Genomic DNA, 19,324 nt, shown 5'->3' with positions numbered 1-19,324 from the left:
AATTCGAAACTGGCCACCGTAAATGTCCAAACCCCCCACCCCCTCCTAATAGACAGTCTCCTCCCCACCGCATGTATATATTCTCTCCCCGCCGTATGTATATTTCTCTCCCACCCACCCACCCCCTCCTAATGTACAGTCCCCTCCCCATCATATGATACTCTGTCAGGATCTATGAGTAACAGTACTGTATATTTGAATACCGTATGTCACAAATGTATCAGTACTAAATACCTATATGTCCCTATGCCATAAATGTCATGTATGGTTTGGGAATAGCACTGCACAAGACCGAAGCAGACTACAAAGAGTGACACGTTCAGCCGAACGCACAATTGGAGGGGGGCTCCCCACCCTCCAGAACATTTACAACAAGCGTTGCAAGGGCAAGGCTAAGAGAATCATTAAAGACTCCAGTCACCCGAACAACTGCCTCTTTGAACTGCTGCGGTCAGGCAAGCGATACCGGAGTCTCAAGGCGAGCACAGAAAGACTCAGAAGAAGCTTCTATCCCCAGGCCATCAGGCTGCTAAACGAACAATGAACACTACACAACAACAACCACCAAACGCACATAGCACACACATCCACACGCACACACTCACTTTAAACAAACACACTGTAGCACCCACTCCACACACTTTATAGCACACACCCACTTTAAACAAACACACTGTAGCACCCACTCCCCACACTTTATATTTATTGATGAAGGATTGCACTACAACTCGTACACCTTACTGTAAATTGTACCTAAATTGTACCTCATCCCATTTCTGCTTTGCACTATATAGTACTGTACATTAGTACAGTGGTTCCCAAAGTCGGGGTCGCGACCCAAAGGTGGGCCGCGAGCAGCCACGGGTGGGCCGCGAGATGATTTAAAAAAAATTAAAAAAAAATTAAAAAAAATTGTTTTTTTATTTTTTTATTTTTATTTTTTTTATTTTAATTTTTTTTGTCAGGCCACTGAACATAGAAGCAGGCCAGGACAGTGTTTCTAGTTGTATTCTAAAATTCTATTCTATTGTATTCTAAAATGTGACTATATGGTTTTATATTAACTTAATAAATAAACAAAAACGAAAAATCTACTTATTTCAACGAACATTTCAAACTAAATAACAGATTATGCACATAAAACACTGAAAACAACCGAAGCAACAATAGTATTTTAATGAGGCTATTATTATTATCATTATTATTTTGCAACAAGTTAGCCCTCTCATAAATAGCACATATAAATGAATAACTAACTTGAACTAACTTAATAGGATTGAAGTGATATTTGGCTTAAAAAATCGGTCACATGGCAAAAAAAAAAAAAAAAAAGCCAGACGATGTGCATTGGGCCGCGGCTCTCTGACGCCTTATTTTCTGGGCCCCGGCCTGAAAAGTTTGGGAACCCCTGCATTAGTACACTGCATAGTATTGTATATTATTATATGGTAACTCAGAACATTGTACATATGTCTATACCGAACACTGTGACCTCATTTTCTTCTTCTAAATTACATGCACTATGTTATTTGATACTATCTTGTCTAGCACAGTCTCTGGAGCGTAACAGTAAGAAGCATTTTGTATGAAAGTATTCTGTACTTCTGTATGACAACTATTAAAGAAACTTGAACTTGAAACTATGTCATAAATGTCAATATGAAATGAAAATGGGGGACCCTGATGTAAACAAGACAAACGTCTTTCTCTGGTCTGCATCCCCTTAACAATTGTGTGTATTGAGCCGTACTGTATTGTACCAATTCTGCAATCTGTTAAATAAAGTTTTCATTAATTCATTCATTCATTCATACGTCTCTCTCTCACACACAGACACACCCATGTTCTTTCTTTCTTTCAAATCCACTTAGGTGTGGAATAATGTGTCTCTCACTCTCTTTCTCTGTTTTTCTCTCTCTTGATCTCTCCTTTTTACTCCTGTGGCTTGCTGGCCTGTTTTCTTCCTTTGTGTTAAATCCACTTGGGTTTGGAAGAATGTCTCTCTCTCTCTCTCTCTCCTCTCTCTTTCTCTCTCTCTCTCGCTCTCGCTCTCGCTCTCGCTCTCGCTCTCTCTCTCTCTCTCTCTCTCTCTCTCATAACCTCTTTGACCATGTGTGTATGTGTCTAGTATAAGCACTATTTTAATCCAGCTCACTGTTTTAATCCTTGTGTAGGTGGGGAAGAGGCATGAAGGTCTTCAGAAGTTGGTGGACGCCCTGCCTGCTGTCAGACACAAGGTTAGTCCCTATGTCACTTACATGTACAAAATGCCACAATAACAACAACAATAAAGTCGTTCAGTATTGACACGACTAAATGAGATGTCATGCTAAATTATGTCATGTTCTACAGTAGGACTTACTACTATAATACCTAATAAAACAAGTCATTAGAATAATAGAAGCCTACTTTGCTGGAACGATTAATTTTGCACGTATACAGTACGTGTGTGTGTGCGCTCGCGCGCTGAGGCTGCCTCACTAAGCCATTTCTCCACGCATTTATTTATTTATGGAGCATTTATTTATCCACTCTGGTTGGATGGTGTATTGTACTTGTGCTGTATAATACCAATACATTTGAGATCAGTCGCAAATCGCTTCAACTACCTGTTGAATGGATCAGCATGGTGCAGTGCAATGCCGAACCTCTGCTGTTTTGCATACGGCCCTCGCCGTTTTCTCTTGTCTTCACAGCCTAGATTATGACACGCCCACTGATGATGTCACGGTTCACAAGGAAAAACAAACAAAAAATTCGGTTCCAGCTGAGAACTGACTTTTCAGGTTCAGAACCGGTCGATTCAAGATTAGGTTTGGGAACCGGGCACGGAGCCCTGCCGGTGTAAAAGGGCTAAATGTGGCTACAGTAGTAGACAGTAGCCCCCTCTGGTGGACTCCTAGAGACACTACAGGCCTGACCAGATGGAGACATCTGTATTTGAACACATTTATCAACTAATTGTCATCTTTTCACTAATGATGCATGATTAGGTTCAGGGCTTGACGCTTACTTTTTTCCCAAGGAGCACATGTACAAATTTAGGAGCACACAAAGAAATTCAGGAGCACAGTGAAAAATGTCACTTTTGGGTATTGTTTAGATTCTGGTTCTGCTTATCGAATCCAGTTCTTATTAGATTAGATTCAAATGTATTGTCATTATACAGCACAAGTACAGTACAATGAAAATAAGTTTGGCACACTACCACACTACAGAAGGTTAACCCTTTCACTACCACACTACAGAAGGTCTTTCACTACCACACTACAGACGTTCTGTAGTGTGGTAGTGAAAGGGTTAACCCTTTGGTAGTGTGGTAGTGAAAGGGTTAATGATAACCCCAGGAGACCGCAACACGTCAAGCGGTGCACGGAGGGTTGAAGCAAATGCTTTTGTCATAATTGGAGGAGCTTCTTTGCTGAACAAAATACTCTTGCTGGAGCAGGGCTGTACGGTGCGACATATGTCGCACGTGCGACACTGACGTCAGTCTGTGCGATGAATGAATTGACTTCACTAGCACGGGTGCGATGGCCCGTGGTGCAAGCAAAAAAAAATTTGACGGTAAATGAATGGACCACGGCACTATCCACCTGGTTTTGATTTGATTTGATTTGATTTGATATTTTTTATTTTCGTGTCTTACATACAGATGTATGCCCAGCCCATATGGGCTTACAAGACACATAACAATAAGTATATAATAATATACTTTACCAATTACTTAACAAATGACATAGACCAAGATGGCCATAAAAAAAGAAAAATACAAGAAAATACAATAAAACGTAATATAACACAAGCTGTACTCAATGTAAATAAACAGAAAAACAAGGTGAATTCAAATACAATTATATAGGATACAGTGTGTTTTGTCTCAGGTGCCATGCCTTCTCCAAAAATCCTGCAAAACCGAAGATGTCCTCCACAAAAAAACAACTCAACATACAGCTCTCAGACTGCCAAAACAAATCTGGGTTTGCAATTTGAATTTTTTCAAATAAAGCCCTCCTCAAAGTGGTGTACAAAGGGCAATAAAAAACAAAATGATATTCATCCTCCACCACTCCCAGATCACACAGAACACACAACCGCTCCTCCTCAGGTTTACCCTGGAATCTACCCACTTCCACAGCCAATGGCAGGGTGCCAGACCTCAACTGGGCACACAGAGACCTCCGTCTTCTCTTTAAGTTTAACATTACATAAGGTTCAGTAAAATACTCATTTTTAATTATATTATATATAATATATTTTATAAGTTTAGGTTTTTTCAAAATCTCCACCTTCCACTTATCCTGATGGATTGTTGATAATTTTGTTTTAATTATGTGAACCTTACACTGCAAATTGTTCATAAAAATCATACTCAAGTCAGTAGAAGAAAAAATCATAGACATCTCTCTTGACCAGGGATGACCGTGTGCTCTGTCCCAATTAAAAATCTTTTTAGTCACCCTGCCATTTGGCAGCTGGACCAGGCGGTTCCATAACCTCACCATTTCACCTTTTTGCTTATCCATATCCACCTGGTACTTGTAGTCTCGTGCGATTAAAAACAATGTCCCGTCTCGCGTAGAGTCCATATCAAAACACCAAATACCATAATCCCTAGCGAACAATATCCCCGCGAGCCGAGGCAGCCAGGTGCGAGCTCAATGTACAGTGACTGAGACAGTTTCTGACAAGATGAAGCGCTTTTTTAAGGTTTTAAATCCAAAAGAAGTACAAAACCCCAAACGAGCCCGAGAGGGACCACCGTTAATAGAAACGAGACAGGAGAAGGAGAAGATTAAGGTTTACAGATATAACGCAGAGTGGAAAAATGATTTTCCGTGGCTTATTTTTAACGAGGAAGAGCAGCTATTATTCTGTCACTGGTGCCGAGAGGCTCCCGAAAAGATTCGATCAGAAAATCCATATGTCGTGGGTAACAATATCCTAAAAAGGGATAATATTAGCAAGCATAATACGTCCCATCGACACATTCTTGCCCGGGATGCCTTCAACTCTAAACAAAACCCCGAGCGGGCCGGCACCCTCTTGCACTCGCTGAGTAAACAGACGACCAGAGCGGATGATGCTGATCTCCGTGAGGTAACGTTTAAGATGAATGTGGCATATTGCATCGCCAAGGAAGAAATGCTGTTCACTAAATTTAAGCCGCTAATTTTACTCTGTAAAAAGAACTCCATCGTATGGCTACTTAAATTCCCCTCCGGGATCAATAAAGTATTAATTATCTATCTATCAATCAATCTATCTATCTATCTAATAACGAGACAATATGCAAATAAGGTAATAATAATAATAATTCATTTTTATTTATAAAGCCCTTTTCATTCATGCAGAGTTCCTTGTACTTCTGATTAATGCAATAGTGTGTGTGTGTGTGTGTGTGTGTGTGTGTGTGTGTGTGTGTGTGTGTGTGTGTGTGTGTGTGTGTGTGTGTGTGTGTGTGTGTGTGTGTGTGTGTGTGTGTGTGTGTGTGTGTGTGTGTGTGTGTGTGTGTGTGTGTGTGTGTGTGTGTGTGTGTGTGTGTGTGTGTGTGTGTGTGTGTGTGTGTGTGTGTGTGTGTAATAATAATACATTTATTTATTTGGTTCCACAAATATGTACAGGTGTTTGTATGCATTATATATATTTGTTATGTTGGTTTCTAGGTGTTTCTAGGTTGGTTTCTAGCTTTCCCTGTAATCTGAGTCCACACCAGCGCTGCCTTGTCTCGGACTGCTTCATATCGGTTATATGGTTATGTCCTTGTTCTTTTTGTTTTACATTATGGGCAAATAAAGAAAGAATTTGTCTAAAAGCATTTCTTGTTAAAGTTTGGATTTTGTGTGCCCTGTATGCAAGATGCATGTCCCTTGCCAGTCACATACCTATTTAAGTAATGAACTGCACTACTTGTGGTTGTTTTTAGAGATTTTAGAGACGTTTTATACTCGTGCTACAAGATTTTGGCCTGTGCTACAAAACTATCAACCTCTGTAGCACCAGTGCTATGTGCAAAAAAAGTTAACGTACAGCCCTGTGCTGGAGGTATTGTGTTTTGCTGTATTCCATCTTTTTTGTGAAGCTCAGACACACATGGTGGTTTGACAACAGTCACACTTTATCACCAAGATAACAATTGACATTAGCACCCTCTGGCTTTGATAAGAGTCGCGCTTTATTACCAAGATACCGATTAACATTAGCACCCTCTGGCTTTGATATTGATTGATTGATTGAAAAGTTTATTAACAGATTGCAGAATGGGTACAGTACAGTACAGCTCAATACATACAATTGTTAAGGGGATGCAGACCAGAGAAAGACTTTCGACTTGTTTACATCAGGGTCCCCCATTTTCAATTCATCATAACATATATGACATACATGACATACAGATAGACAGTACTGCTACATCTATACATTTATGACATATCAGATTTGCAAATACAGTACTGTTTGTGATACAAAAGTGTCCAGAAAAGGAGTGTATATACATTTGGCATAGAAACTGTACATTGGAGGAGGTTGGTTGGGTGGGGTGGGGTTGGGTGGGTTGGGTGAGGGCTGTACATTGGAGGTGGGGGGGGGGGGGGGGGGGGGGGTTGGGAAGGGGACACACACACATTTTACACTGTACATTGGAATATTGACAAAGCCTTACTTGGTCATTTACTGTACAACTAGGTTAGGACATTTGTAGGGGCCAGTTTCGAATTGCAGTCTCACGTAGGTGTTTTTTGAGAGTGTTTTTGAAGGTGGGTAGTGATTCACATTCCTTTACAGCTTTAGGCAGGGCGTTCCACATTGATGTGGCATAATTGCGAAACGTGTTTAGTCCCTTGTTTGATCCGAATCTGGGTTTTACATGATTTGTGGAGCTCCCTCTGGTGTTGTGATCGTGGTATTCACTGACCTTTGGGAAGTATTTTGACATGTACATGGGTACCTTGGTCGCGTAGTGTATCTTGTAGACCAGGCCCATTGCAAGTTGCTGTACTCTGTCGTCTACTCTAAGCCATCCTAGGTTGTCAAAGTGGGCAGGGGTGAGGTGGGTTCTAGGAGTCAGGTCAAGTAGTAGTCTGACTAGCTTGTTTTGAGATGTTTGTAATTTGTTTTTTAGTGCCTTTGAGGTGCTTTGGTACCATGAGGTGCAAGCATAGTCGTAGTACCCTTGAATGAGTGCTCCTGCTAGAGTCTTCAGGGTATTCTTGTTTACCAGAGCGGAGATCCGGTACAAGAATCGCGTTCGTTGGTTGACTTTTTTTATTACATTGGATGCCATTTTGTCACAGGAAAGATTAGCCTCTAGGATGGAACCCAGGTAGGTAATTTCATCTTTCCTTGTGATAATATTGTCACCCACTGTAACCGAGAAGCCGTCGGTCTTGCTGAGTTTGTTATTTGAACCGAAGAGAATGGACTCTGTTTTGCCCATGTGTAATGATAGTTTGTTGTCGGCGAGCCATATGCAGATTTTGCCTAGTTCCGAGCTGAGGGCTTTTTCAACCTGTAACTTGTTCTTGTCAGAGACCAGCAGGGCTGAGTCGTCCGCAAACAGGAACAAGTTGCAGTCACAAGCTGACGACATGTCATTTGCATAAATTAGGAATAGTAGCGGTCCTAGTATGCTTCCTTGTGGAACACCACAGCTCACTGTGAGGGGGGGGGATAGTGTACCGTTTACTTCCACCATCTGTTCCCTCCCCTCCAGGTAGGATTGTATCCAGCTCACTGATAAACTATCAAAACCAATTGCTTTTAGCTTGTCAATCAGAATGGTGTGATTGACAGTGTCGAAGGCCTTTTGTAGGTCCAGCATGACCATGCCGCAGTATTTGCCCGCGTCCACCTCTTGTTTGATGTGGTCGTTCAAGTAGAGAAGGCATGTGTCAGTGGAGTGGGATGTTCTGAAGCCAGATTGGAATTCGTAGATTAGATTTTTTTCCGCGAGGTACTTTTCGATCTGTTCGTATACTATTTTTTCCATGACTTTCGAGATGGATGTAAGGATAGAAACAGGGCGGTAGTTACCCGGGTCTAATTTGCTGCCCTTTTTGTGCAGGGGTGTTACTCTCGCAATTTTGAAGTCCTTGGGGACGTGTCCCTGTTTTATGGAGAGGTTTATTATGTGTGTGATGACTGGGGTGATGGCTGCTGCTGAGTCTCTGAGGAATTTGGAGGGGATGTTGTCATGGCCAGTGGCCTTGTTTGGTTGGAGGGCGCTCAGTTTTTTGAGTACCTCATCTGTAGTTACTATTTCCAGTTTGAAGTCGTCTTTGTGGACGCCTAGGTTCTTGTAGTATGCTACTATGTGTTCTACCCCATACTGCCCTGAGTGGGAGGGTAGTTTGTTTACCAGTGTTGTGGCTATGTTTGTGAAGAAAGTGTTTAAGTAATTGGCTACATCCAGCTTGTCTGTGATGAGCGTGTTGTCCGTCTTTATGTTTATGTTTGAGAACCTGGTTTTGAGTTTTTTACTGCAGCCTAGTTGATTGTTGAGTAATTTCCAAAGTTCACGTGGTTTATTTTTGTTTTCCTCGGTTTTGTCATTGATGACATTTTTTTTAGCAGTTTTGATCATGGAGTTTACGTCATTTCTTAGTCTGTTTCTTTCTAGTTTGAGTTCAGTCACGTGGTCTTGGAGTTCACTGCTCGTGCTTTTGGTAAGCTTTGACTGACTTTTACGAAACTCAGAGCATTTTTTGTCTCTGGCTTTCATAGCGGTCAGTATTTCAGTGTGCATCCATGGCTCAGCGCGATTTTTTACCCTGGTGGTTCTTAGGGGGGCCATGTTGTTTAGTATTGATGAAAATTTGGTTTTGAAGCCAAGCCAAGTTTAAGCACAGAGTTAGACTTTTGTGTAACGTTAACTTTTCACATACCCACAAGCATTCATCTCAATGTCTTCATTCTCCCTGGTCAAAGAAACTCTGTTGGTGCGGGCTTAAACTTTGTTTTTGTCTCCTTGTGTCCACTCCCTGACTGTTTGCAGTCGGGTCCATAGATATTTGGACATCAGCACAATTTTCATAATTTTGTCTCTACACCACCACCACCACCATGCATTTGAAATTAAACAACCAAGATGTGCTTTGAGTGCAGCCTTCCAGCTTTAACACTTTAATCGCCAAGGACAACTTAACACGTCATTATCCGCCATGCGTAATCTGCCAATGACGTCGTACAGCGTCTTTGAGATCAATATTTCAAAAATCTGTCATGGCAATCATATTTCACCCACGGAGACTTGAGATCTCCTGTACTCTCCAACGGTTCAAGACCGCCATCTGGTGGCCGATCGGCGAATCGCCAAAACCGGAAGTGACGCGCCGGAAGTGGTGCTCGCCCATATTTCGTCCGGGCACTCGATATCGCTAGCGGGACTCCAGCTTGATACACTGGACATCGATCGGTTGCAAATAACTCTATAAACAACATGATTTGGACGCATATAGTATTATACAACCTGGAAATGGATCGCATATATCAACATCCCATAATAGCGATCTTTCTGCTCCACGCTGATCACCCAACGGTCAGAGGAAGCCGTGGTGAGTTTCAGCGTGTTTGATTATTATTAACCGTATAATCTGCTCTGATATATATATCGCCCATACTACATGAATCATTTAACGTCGGCCACGGACTTATAACCCCCCCCCCCCCCTCCGGTCACCAGCAGATGATGAGGCATGACGTTTAGGACCTTGTACAATTGAAATTTAGTAATAGTAATGTCAATTTAGCAATACAATTAAAAAAGTTATAGCCCTGCAAAGAAGGGGAACATCTCCATAGACAAATAGAGCTGGCAGAGGACGGTATAAAATCAGAATAATCCCTGGCAGATAAAGGGTTAATTTGACTGTATTTACATCCAAAGCAGGTGAACAGTGTAGGAATTACACCAATTTCTATATGTGCCTTTTTAATGGACCAACGGTAATGTTGGTAATGCTCAGCTGTCCCATGGCCAGGTCTGTGTTGTTATCCCCTCATTACTTCATTTACAGGAGCAGATAAAAGGGCTAGAGTTAAGGCCTTCCAAGTATTTCAAGTGTGGTATTTGCATTTGGAATCTGTTGCTGCTATCAACTCTCAATATGAGGTCCAAAGAGAGCTGTCACTATCGGTGAAGCAAGCCATCATTTGGCTGAAAAATCTAAACAATCCCATCAGAGAGATGGCAAACACATTAGGTGTGGCCAAATCAACTGTTTGGTACTTTCTTAAAAAGAAAGAACGCACTGGTGAGCTCAGCAACAACAGAAGACCCAGAAGACCACGGAAAACAACTGTGCTGGATGACAGAAGAATTCTTTCCCTGTTGAAGAAAATCCCCTTCACAACAGTTGGCCAGATCAAGAACACTCTCCAGGAGGTAGACGTATCTGTGTCAAAGTCAACAATCAAGAGAAGACTTCACCAGAGTGAATACAGATGGTTCACCACAAGATGTAAACCATTGGTGAGCCTAGAAAACATGAAGACCACATTAGAGTTACCACCATAACATACCAGCTCATCAATGAAGCATGGTGGTGGTAGTGTTGTGGCGTGGGCATGTATGGCTGCCAATGGAACTGGTTCCCTTGTATCTATTGATGATGTGACTGCTGACGAAAGCTACAGGATGAATTCTTTAAAAAAAAAAATTCCACCTTTTCTCCTTATTTTCTATTTTTCTCCCATCCCAATTTCGTGTTTTCCAATTCTCCCCTCCCCTGTCTTGAACGTTGCTCGCATATGCCCCTCACTGGTCGTTTGTAGGGAGGATAGAAGCCTTGCATCGCGTGTCCCCTCCGGTACACGAGGAGGTAGCCTGTCAGCGTCTATGCCAAATACAACGGCGTTCGGTTTCCGCATAGCCGTTTTGCGCTCTGATTGGCCGAGCATGCGCATGAGCCGCGACAAGCCTCTCTGCCCTCTGCTGCCAGGCTGGTCCGCGACCCTTCGTGCTGCGATCGCCAGCGGGGAGAATATGCTCCCGCGAGCGGCATCGCTGAGCTCTGGTGTCCGCTGGAGCAAACCAGAGACGGTCTTATTATGGGGCTTATGCCGAGAAGCAGTAACACAACATTGCAACTGTTGTGTTACTGCTTTCTGACCGAATTAGTCATTCATTTGTAGCTATAAAGACATATTCATAATCCAACATATGTGTAAAGAAACAACATATTCCGATTGGAAGGACTCCCATCTCCTCCTTCCTGCTCGTGTCACACAGGGCTGAGCTGTGCCGAGGTGCCGACCCCTCGCGCGGCTTTGCTCTCACTCTCGAGTGAGGAGGAGCGGAAGACCGCTGGTTCTCCAACATACAGCGGCAGCAGAGGCATAGAAGCTTGTCGCGGCTCATGCGCATTGGCGAAACTGTTGTAATTCCTACACTGATTTGGATGTAAATACCCTCTAATCTAATGTAAGCTAAGTGTGTACATCTTGATTAATTTCAAGTCCATTGTTGTGGTGTGTACTGAGCCAAAATTGTGTCAATGTCCATACATTTATGGACTGTAAATAGTCAGCCATATGAGAGTGCTTGGACACAAGGAGACAAATAAGTGGCTATGCCCACGCCAGGGAGAATGATGACATTGAGTTGAATGGAAAATTTGTGAAAAGTTAATGTTAACACAACCTGACTATGTGTTTACAAACATAATGTGTTTGTATGTCTGTCTGCCTACAGGACTGTTGATCTGGTTTGATCCTGGCTGCCTGTTACTCTGTTACCGTTAATATGATCCACAAAAATTTATATCTTTAATTTCTCCACTGATATTGGCCCAGCCCAGCACCTATTGTGCATATTTGCTATCATCTCCATTAGGTTAAACGGAAAAAAAATGTAGGTGACCGTTATGATGAGCAGCTTGGCCAGCGAGTGACGACCCACCGACATCAGTGCCTACTGGACATACAAGTGAACCTAACCTTGTTTTCCTCTGTCTGTCTGTCTGTCTGTCTGTAGGACAGTGTAGTGGAGTTCACCAGGTTCGATCCTGCCTGTCTACTGCCCACTAACATTGATGAGTACTGGACGTATGCCGGCTCACTCACCACACCCCCCCTCACAGAGGCCGTCACCTGGATGGTCATGAAGCAGCATATCGAAGTCAGCCACGACCAGGTAGGGTGTGTGTGCGTGTGTGTGTTATAATAATAAATAATAATAATAATTCATTACATTTATATAGCGCTTTTCTAAACACTCAAAGCACTCCCCACAATGTAGGTTGGAAATTGCCTCCTTCTTCACCACTGGTAGCACCCAACCTTGGGCTACGCAGGCTCAATGGCTGCCATACACTGGCACCAGGCACACATCACACTACACAATGGCTACCATACACTGCCACCCGGCACACATCACACTACACAATGGCTGAACGGCTCAGGAGACGGGGATTGATATCAGCCAATTAAGGGGATTAGGTGGCCTTGATGTCAGAGACCTGATAGGAAATTTGGCCAGGAATGTCGGGGAACCCCCTACTCTTTGCCATAGGAGTCCTGGGTTCTTTAATGACCCAGATTAAGTCAAGACCTCGGTTTAGCGTCTCATCTGAAGGACGGCACTCGCAGCTATACAGTGTCTCTATCACTGTAACAGGGGCATTGTTACTGACTAGTCCAGAGGACAGAGTGCCCCCTTCTGGACAACAACACTACTTTCCGACAATGGCCTTGACCGGGGCTCGAACCGGTGATCTTCCGATCATGAGTCCGGTGCTCTACTCATGTAACCACGCTGCCGGACATTATCATTCTCTTTAAATATTTCTCTTTTTCTTTCTCTCGCTCACGCATTCTCTTTCTCTCCCACCTCTCTTTCTGTATCTCTATCTCACTCTCTTCTCTTTCTGTTACTCTATCTCACTCTTGTCTCTCCGTCTGTATCTCTCTCTTGTCTCTTTCTGTAACTATATCACTCTCTTGTCTCTCCCCGTCTGTATCTATCTTGCTCTCTTCTGTCTCTATTTCTCTATCTCTACCTTACTCTCTTGCTTTCTATCTCTGTCTCACTTTCTTGTCTCTTTCTGTATCTGTATCTCATTCTCATCTCTGTATTTATCTCACTCTCTTGTCTCTTTCTGTATCTCTATCTCACTCTCTTGTCTCTCTTCTATCTGTCTCTACTGTCTCTGTATCTCCATCTCACTGTCTCTCTCTCTGTATCTCTCTCTCTCTCTCTCTCTCTCTCTCTCTCTCTCTCTCTCTCTCTCCTCCAGCTGGCAGTGTTCAGGAGTCTTCTCTTCACCTCAGCGGAGGAGGATGTACAGAAGAGTATGGTCAACAACTTCCGGGTGCAGCAGCCTCTCCGCGGACGTACCGTCCGTTCCTCCTTCACTCCCTTCCTCCAGGGGGCTAACCATCACACACACTGACTGCTACCACACACACACACACTCACACTCACACTCACACTCACACTCACACTCACACACACACACTCACTCACTCACTCACTCACTCACTCACTCACTCACGCACACACACACCTACCTGGGAAGCCCTAGTTCTGGGGGTTGAATCAGTGACTTGCTGTGTCCATCTGCCTGGCTGATTTCTCTCACTCTGCCTTAGACAAATAATTTGGCATTGTCATGGAGACCGCATCGTCACCGTGACAACAGCATGGGTGTTGCCGTACCGCAGGAGTTGTTAGAATGAAGAAGGTCTTCACGAGACCGCCTTGGACTTCAGACCTTTCAGTTGGCACTTCTGTTGTGCTTTTGAAAGGATGCAAAAGGTTTTCTTTTCTCTTTTCTCTCAAACCCCCTCTTTTCCGAGGTGAATTGGTTTCAGCTGTTGGCATGTGTTTTATTTGATCTCAATGTTTTTAGGTCATATCTCTTACTCACTCCTCACCATCAATAAGTGAAGATGTTTTATTCCGGTTTTAACAACAGTTATAGTACATAATACTTAGTACATAAGGAGGTTTACCTACAAGTCTGGCTCTGTCTACAGTACAGAAACGGCTCCCTCTGCTGGCAGTGGTCGTCTACTCCAGCGGTGTCTCTTCCTGATTTCCTGACAGTAATTTTTTATCCACTATGGATGGTGAGGTTGAAGCAGGAGGTTGACTTGATGGTATTTAAGATGACTTACTTACTGAATGGGGAACAGCGTGGTTCCTATAAAGAATGAAATATCAAGAGTTTTATTACTGCGATGTCATCCACTGCTTTTAAAAAAAGAAAAGTAATTTTAATGGTTGTTGTTTTTATCTGTATTTTAATACGGTGGCTATAATGTAAGCCATTATCACCAGTAAACGAAGAGATTATATGTAATTGGCAGCCAGACCAAGGGAGAGCAGGTTTATTCTGAAACTGAAACCCTTTCGAAAAGGATTTTCTGTAATCAATGGAGTCAGTGAAGCTCCACTTAAACCTAATGGATTGTACCAAATTAATGGATTGCAAAATCCAGCCAATATCTGGTACTTTACCGCTGCTCAATGTTCTAAGGACATCTGCTAGGGATTGGTGATGTCGGCTGTTAGAAGCCTTCATAACCCTGGCTCTTTAACAGGAATCAGAGGTGGGATACATTAAATCAAAATAATATGCACAATCATACCAGGTTATAGTAGCACACATGCATTCCTAGCAGTGTTGAATTTGTTGATCAGATCTCTTCCAGGACTCCGTCTCACAGCATTCTAGATTCCGTTGCCATAGCAAAGTCTGTCTAAAGAGAGGTTGGTTCACTCTGCCGCCATCATGATAACTTCAGAACTAACGAGACTTGACCCATATCCAAGAATCCGTCACACATATCATTGTTTTTATTTCATATTTGAAGTCACTGGTAAATTGCTGACAATACAGAATGGTTCATTGGGTCAAAAAGGAACATTTTGTGGTAGAAAAATACCCTTTCCCCCCACTTCTACGAATGCGCCACTTGCCACAGAGTTCTTAGTTACCATGGCAACTGCTCACTGCGCGATTCCCAGCCTTTTGGCAGAGAAGGGGATTCAATTTGTCTTTTTAAAAGTCACAATTAACCTCGAGATGAAGTAGATTATAGTTTTACTCAACATAAAAAATTACATCACATTTAATAATTTCCATTATGTTTGTTCTGTAGCAATACGGAATTCGCCATTCAAAACTGCCACAGTGCTCCGTCTCTTCACTATACACATCGTCTCCGACCATAGTGCCTTAAATGTTCTGTGAATGACTCTGCTGTCATGGGCAAGGCCTCCCGGGCGCGTCTTGGTGTTTGGTGGCTGATCATGTGGGACAGTGTCCCCCTCAGGACATGTCTCCTCGGGTGGAGCGCTGAAGCATCGTCCAGGCCATGTGACTGCTATTCACAGAAATCAATAGAAAAGTGTTTTCCTTTTTAGGTTAACGGCACGATTATAGGCCCTGCCTTTAAGCTGTGTCACATCATGCTCGGTTAATAGTAACAGGATTTTGTTGACTACCGGTAATCGATTTAGGTCAATTTAATCAACAAATAAATCGGTGAAATTGCCAGATATTCACTTGTAATTATATCCACAGAACTCATTCAGTCTAGATCTGATCTGACTGAGGGCGTTTTTGGGATCCATACATTACATTGTAGCTATAGGACTGTTAGACACTAGTACCGGCTATGGATCATATTTGTCATTTGTGCAACTTAAAGGGAAGGTTTACCCCGATACTGAATTGAAATGTTTAAAGTGGTGTGATCTTGTAACCTGTGCTGCTCTCTCCTCCCAGGACTGAGCCTTTTTTCTAGTTGTGGGACACACTTGTCTTCTGGTTCTGGGAGAGACTTGTTGATCTATACTTTGTTAAAGAAATCATGAACCAAACTGTCCAAAAAGTATACGAATAACAAGTACTGCGATACGAGGTTGGATTTTTTTTTTTTTTTTTTTAAGGTGTTTGTCTTTCTGTGCTGTTCTTTGTAAATGTTCTTTTATTTTGGTGGCGGAAGACACTGCATCACATAGGACAATGCAATGTCTCTTCCCTCTGTTGGCGTGTAAATCAATAATGTAATATAATTATGTATACCGGTAATCTGTTTATTATGGACTATATTGTTAAGTACTCTGAACAAACCTAAACTACTATGTAATTCTGAAGTCGTGTCTAAAAAACACACAAAGGTCCCCACCAACGCCGGTAGTGTTATGGCACGGTGGCAGCGAGGACATCGCGGCAAGATGAGATTGACAGTGGGACGGTTTAACCATTTAGCCTATCCGCACAAACGGATTATTTTCAAATGCGTTCGTTACCAAGGCGACACGAGTGTCTCGGAATGCGGTGAGTCAGCGCGCCGACACGTGACGTTGCATCAGGGAATTACAAGTCTGGATACCTGCCCTGCTTTTGGTTTACATTTTGCAGTTGTGGTGCTCAGGGTGTGCCTTACTATGCAACGCTTCTATTGAACTGAGAGAGAGAGAGAGAGAGGGAGGGAGGGAGGGAGGGAGGGAGGGAGGGGGAGTGCGTTTTGTATGCCGTGTCACGGAATTGGAGGGATCGTGCTGTGCTTGTGAAGAGCCACAGAAAGAGGGAGAGGTTGGAGAAGGAAAGAGCTGCTGTCGAAAGGGACGTTGGGTTCTTCACCCTCCTGTGTTCAGCAGGAGGGTCGTAGACTCGTAGCTGAAGCTAGGGAAGTGAAAGCTGTTGGAGGCGGGAGCGTGTTCAGTACAGTTGAGGCAGCAGCGAGGGGTTCCGCCTGTCTTTATCATCCTTCAGCTACAAACGCCCCTCTGTCCAAACTGACCCCCGACTGCTCTGGGTGGCCTCTTCCTATGAAAGAGCCACCTGGCCCTTAGCTCCAGCCACACATACACACACATAATTTTCCCTTCAATTCCTTCTGGCTCCTAACTTCAGTTGCACAAAAAAATATGTTAATGTCAACTACATACAGGTACATGAAACGCACACACACACACACACACACACACACCATTTCCTCCAGCTCTGCCGCTCCTCCCCACCAGCTACCACTAGACTCCTAGCCCAGGCCTAGAGTCAGGCCATGTGTTGAAAGAACTATGCTAACTGGACATGTTTTGAAAAGACCAGTGTTGATGCTGAGTGGATGTGCATTGAAGCTGCTAGCGTGACGCTAACTCTTTCTGAAGGCTGGTTACACACAAGACAAACACAGAGGGGGGAGCGCTAGAAAAGGCGGGAAGTTTAAGGCAGTTATGAAACTTTTCTTTTTTTTTACGTTTTGCTTTTTAACATTGTGGTGTGAGGAATGTTCACACAGGACATTTGGATCATGTCCATTTATTGTGCCTTTTGTGGGTTTGCTGTTTACTTTGAGATAGTGCAATAGAGGTTTTGTGTTACGTTGTCATAATAATAATGAGACAAGGGACCCAATACCGCCTTCATATTGTATGATAACATTGAATTGATAAGGTTCTGACTTCATCTCTTCTGGCACTATAACAATGTTAAGTTTCCTTTGTTAAAAAAAAAAGTATCATTTTGTTTTTGTTTACATGCATTATTGATATCCTTGGAAACCACTGTCCTGTTGAATGAGTGATGAATATTCTATGTCTAAACTGCCTTCTCTGTCTGAATTGGTGAAAGTACAGCTAGTGATATGACAATACAGATTAACTCCTCCAGAGGTGTATAAACAATATGGGAAGATGGTGAGCACTGAGCACATGGTCGCCGAGCCCCGTCCTAAACCCTCGAGGCAGCTTGTGTAAGACCTGTGTGTCAGGGATAGTATGTTGTAATCAGGGGTGTAAAGTACTTGAGTAATTGTACTTCGTTACAATACTTAAGTACTGTTTTGGGGGATTTGTACTTTACTCAAGTATTATTAGGTGTTTGTATACTTATACTTGTACTCAATTACATTTCAGAGGGAAAAAAACATACTTTTTAGTTACTCCTTACATTTAAAATGCAGACCTACAAAGTACAAATCTTGCAGGTCCAACCATCTTAATTAGCATATTGTTTCTCTGGCCGAACCAACGTTAACGTTATTAATCCTGCGGCCGCACTTTATTTAAAAACAGCCAATCAAATCCCCATCAATGGAAAATAAACCCGCCCATACCCATGCTGATTGGTCCTTGTGCAAGACAGAAAGCAGGGATCTTTGATTAAACACCTGCTATCAGAAGAATAGACGGTCAGAAATAAAGTTTTAACTTTAACTTTTTAGTACTTAAGTACATTTAAAAGTAGAAACTTTTTAACTTTTACTCAAGTGTGTTTTTAGCCAGATACTCTGACTTTTACTTGAGTAAGATTTTGAGACGGTACCCATACTTTCACTTAAAAAGTATAATTTCTGGGTACTTTTTACACCCCTGGTTGTAATCAATGTGAGTCCCAAGGGTGAGGCTACGTTAACTCTGTTCCGGCACCAGTGTAAGAACCGCCACCTTAACATCTTCCTGTGTTGTCTCATCTTTAACCCTTTTACTACCACACTACAGAAGGTTAACCTGTGGTGTGGTTGTGAAAGTGTTAACCGTGTCACAGTGAAAGGGTTAACCATTTTGTAGTGTGGTAGTGAAAGGGTTAATGGGAGTTCTGATGACTGTTGTAGCACCAAGTCCAACGCCGGTGTATTTGTTAGTTGTCAAACGGCACCGATCTCGTCATAAAGTTTCCACATCTGTACTTCCTTCTCCCCCCATTCCCTTCTTGTCCGTTTGATGTGTTTTAGCAGGTGTTTGCCCCTGGCTAGTTCTGTTCTGTAGTTCTGTATGCTGTAAACATTGTATATAGTCCATATTCTAGCTGTTTATTTGATCAACGGGGCGGCTCACATTCCTGCCCTGCAGGACTCTCCTGAGGCCCTTCACTCCCAACATGCCATGCTGCACCTGACTGGCCTCCTGATTGGCCCGGGCCCAGCTGTGCAACCAGGAAGTGGTTTGCTCCCCAGGGAGTTTTGCAGTGTAGTTGCACTTGAACGCTGACTTGGGTTCAGCCTCTCTTTCCCATTTCCTAACCATGACCATCTGTCAGAAAATTACAAAACTGACCCCGGATCAGTGTGTAATGGTGACTTCACACCATTCCCCCGGGAAGTGCTGGAAATTCCTACCACTGCTCCTGTTGACAGGATAATATGAGTGTACAGTAAAGATTATATTTAAAAACTAAAAAAAATTAAAAGAAGTCTATAGGAGATTATGTGATTATAAAACATGTAACAATAAAAAGAAAAAGGAGTGATTTCAAAAGTATGGTTTTGTCTTGTATTACTTCCCTTGAGAGGTTCTAGTGTAATAGTTTACCTTATGAGTAGGAAGTTAAGTTATCAACACCCAAGTTTTATTTATAATAAAACACAAGATACT

At 42.7% G+C, this 19,324-nt stretch overlaps 1 protein-coding gene across 2 annotated transcripts in view; it reads left to right on the top strand.

Annotated features, from left to right (window-relative positions):
• The window catches only part of ca5a (carbonic anhydrase Va), a 60,563-nt gene extending 44,130 nt beyond the window's left edge, over positions 1–16,433 (top strand). For both annotated transcript variants that reach the window (XM_084316196.1, XM_084316197.1), the window contains exons 5-7: positions 2,175–2,237; positions 11,972–12,130; positions 13,233–16,433. In XM_084316196.1, coding sequence (XP_084172322.1) covers positions 2,175–2,237; positions 11,972–12,130; positions 13,233–13,388 — 378 coding nt within the window. In that variant the 3' untranslated portion in view covers positions 13,389–16,433. The remainder of the gene's footprint in view (positions 1–2,174; positions 2,238–11,971; positions 12,131–13,232) is intronic.
• Positions 16,434–19,324: the final 2,891 nt, after the last annotated feature.

The sequence above is a fragment of the Notolepis coatsorum genome (genome assembly GCF_963971535.1).
Source record: "Notolepis coatsorum genome assembly, chromosome: 6".
Taxonomy (NCBI): domain Eukaryota; kingdom Metazoa; phylum Chordata; class Actinopteri; order Aulopiformes; family Paralepididae; genus Notolepis; species Notolepis coatsorum.
Note: the sequence above shows the minus strand (reverse complement) of the source record. Positions and strands in the feature narration are given on the sequence as shown.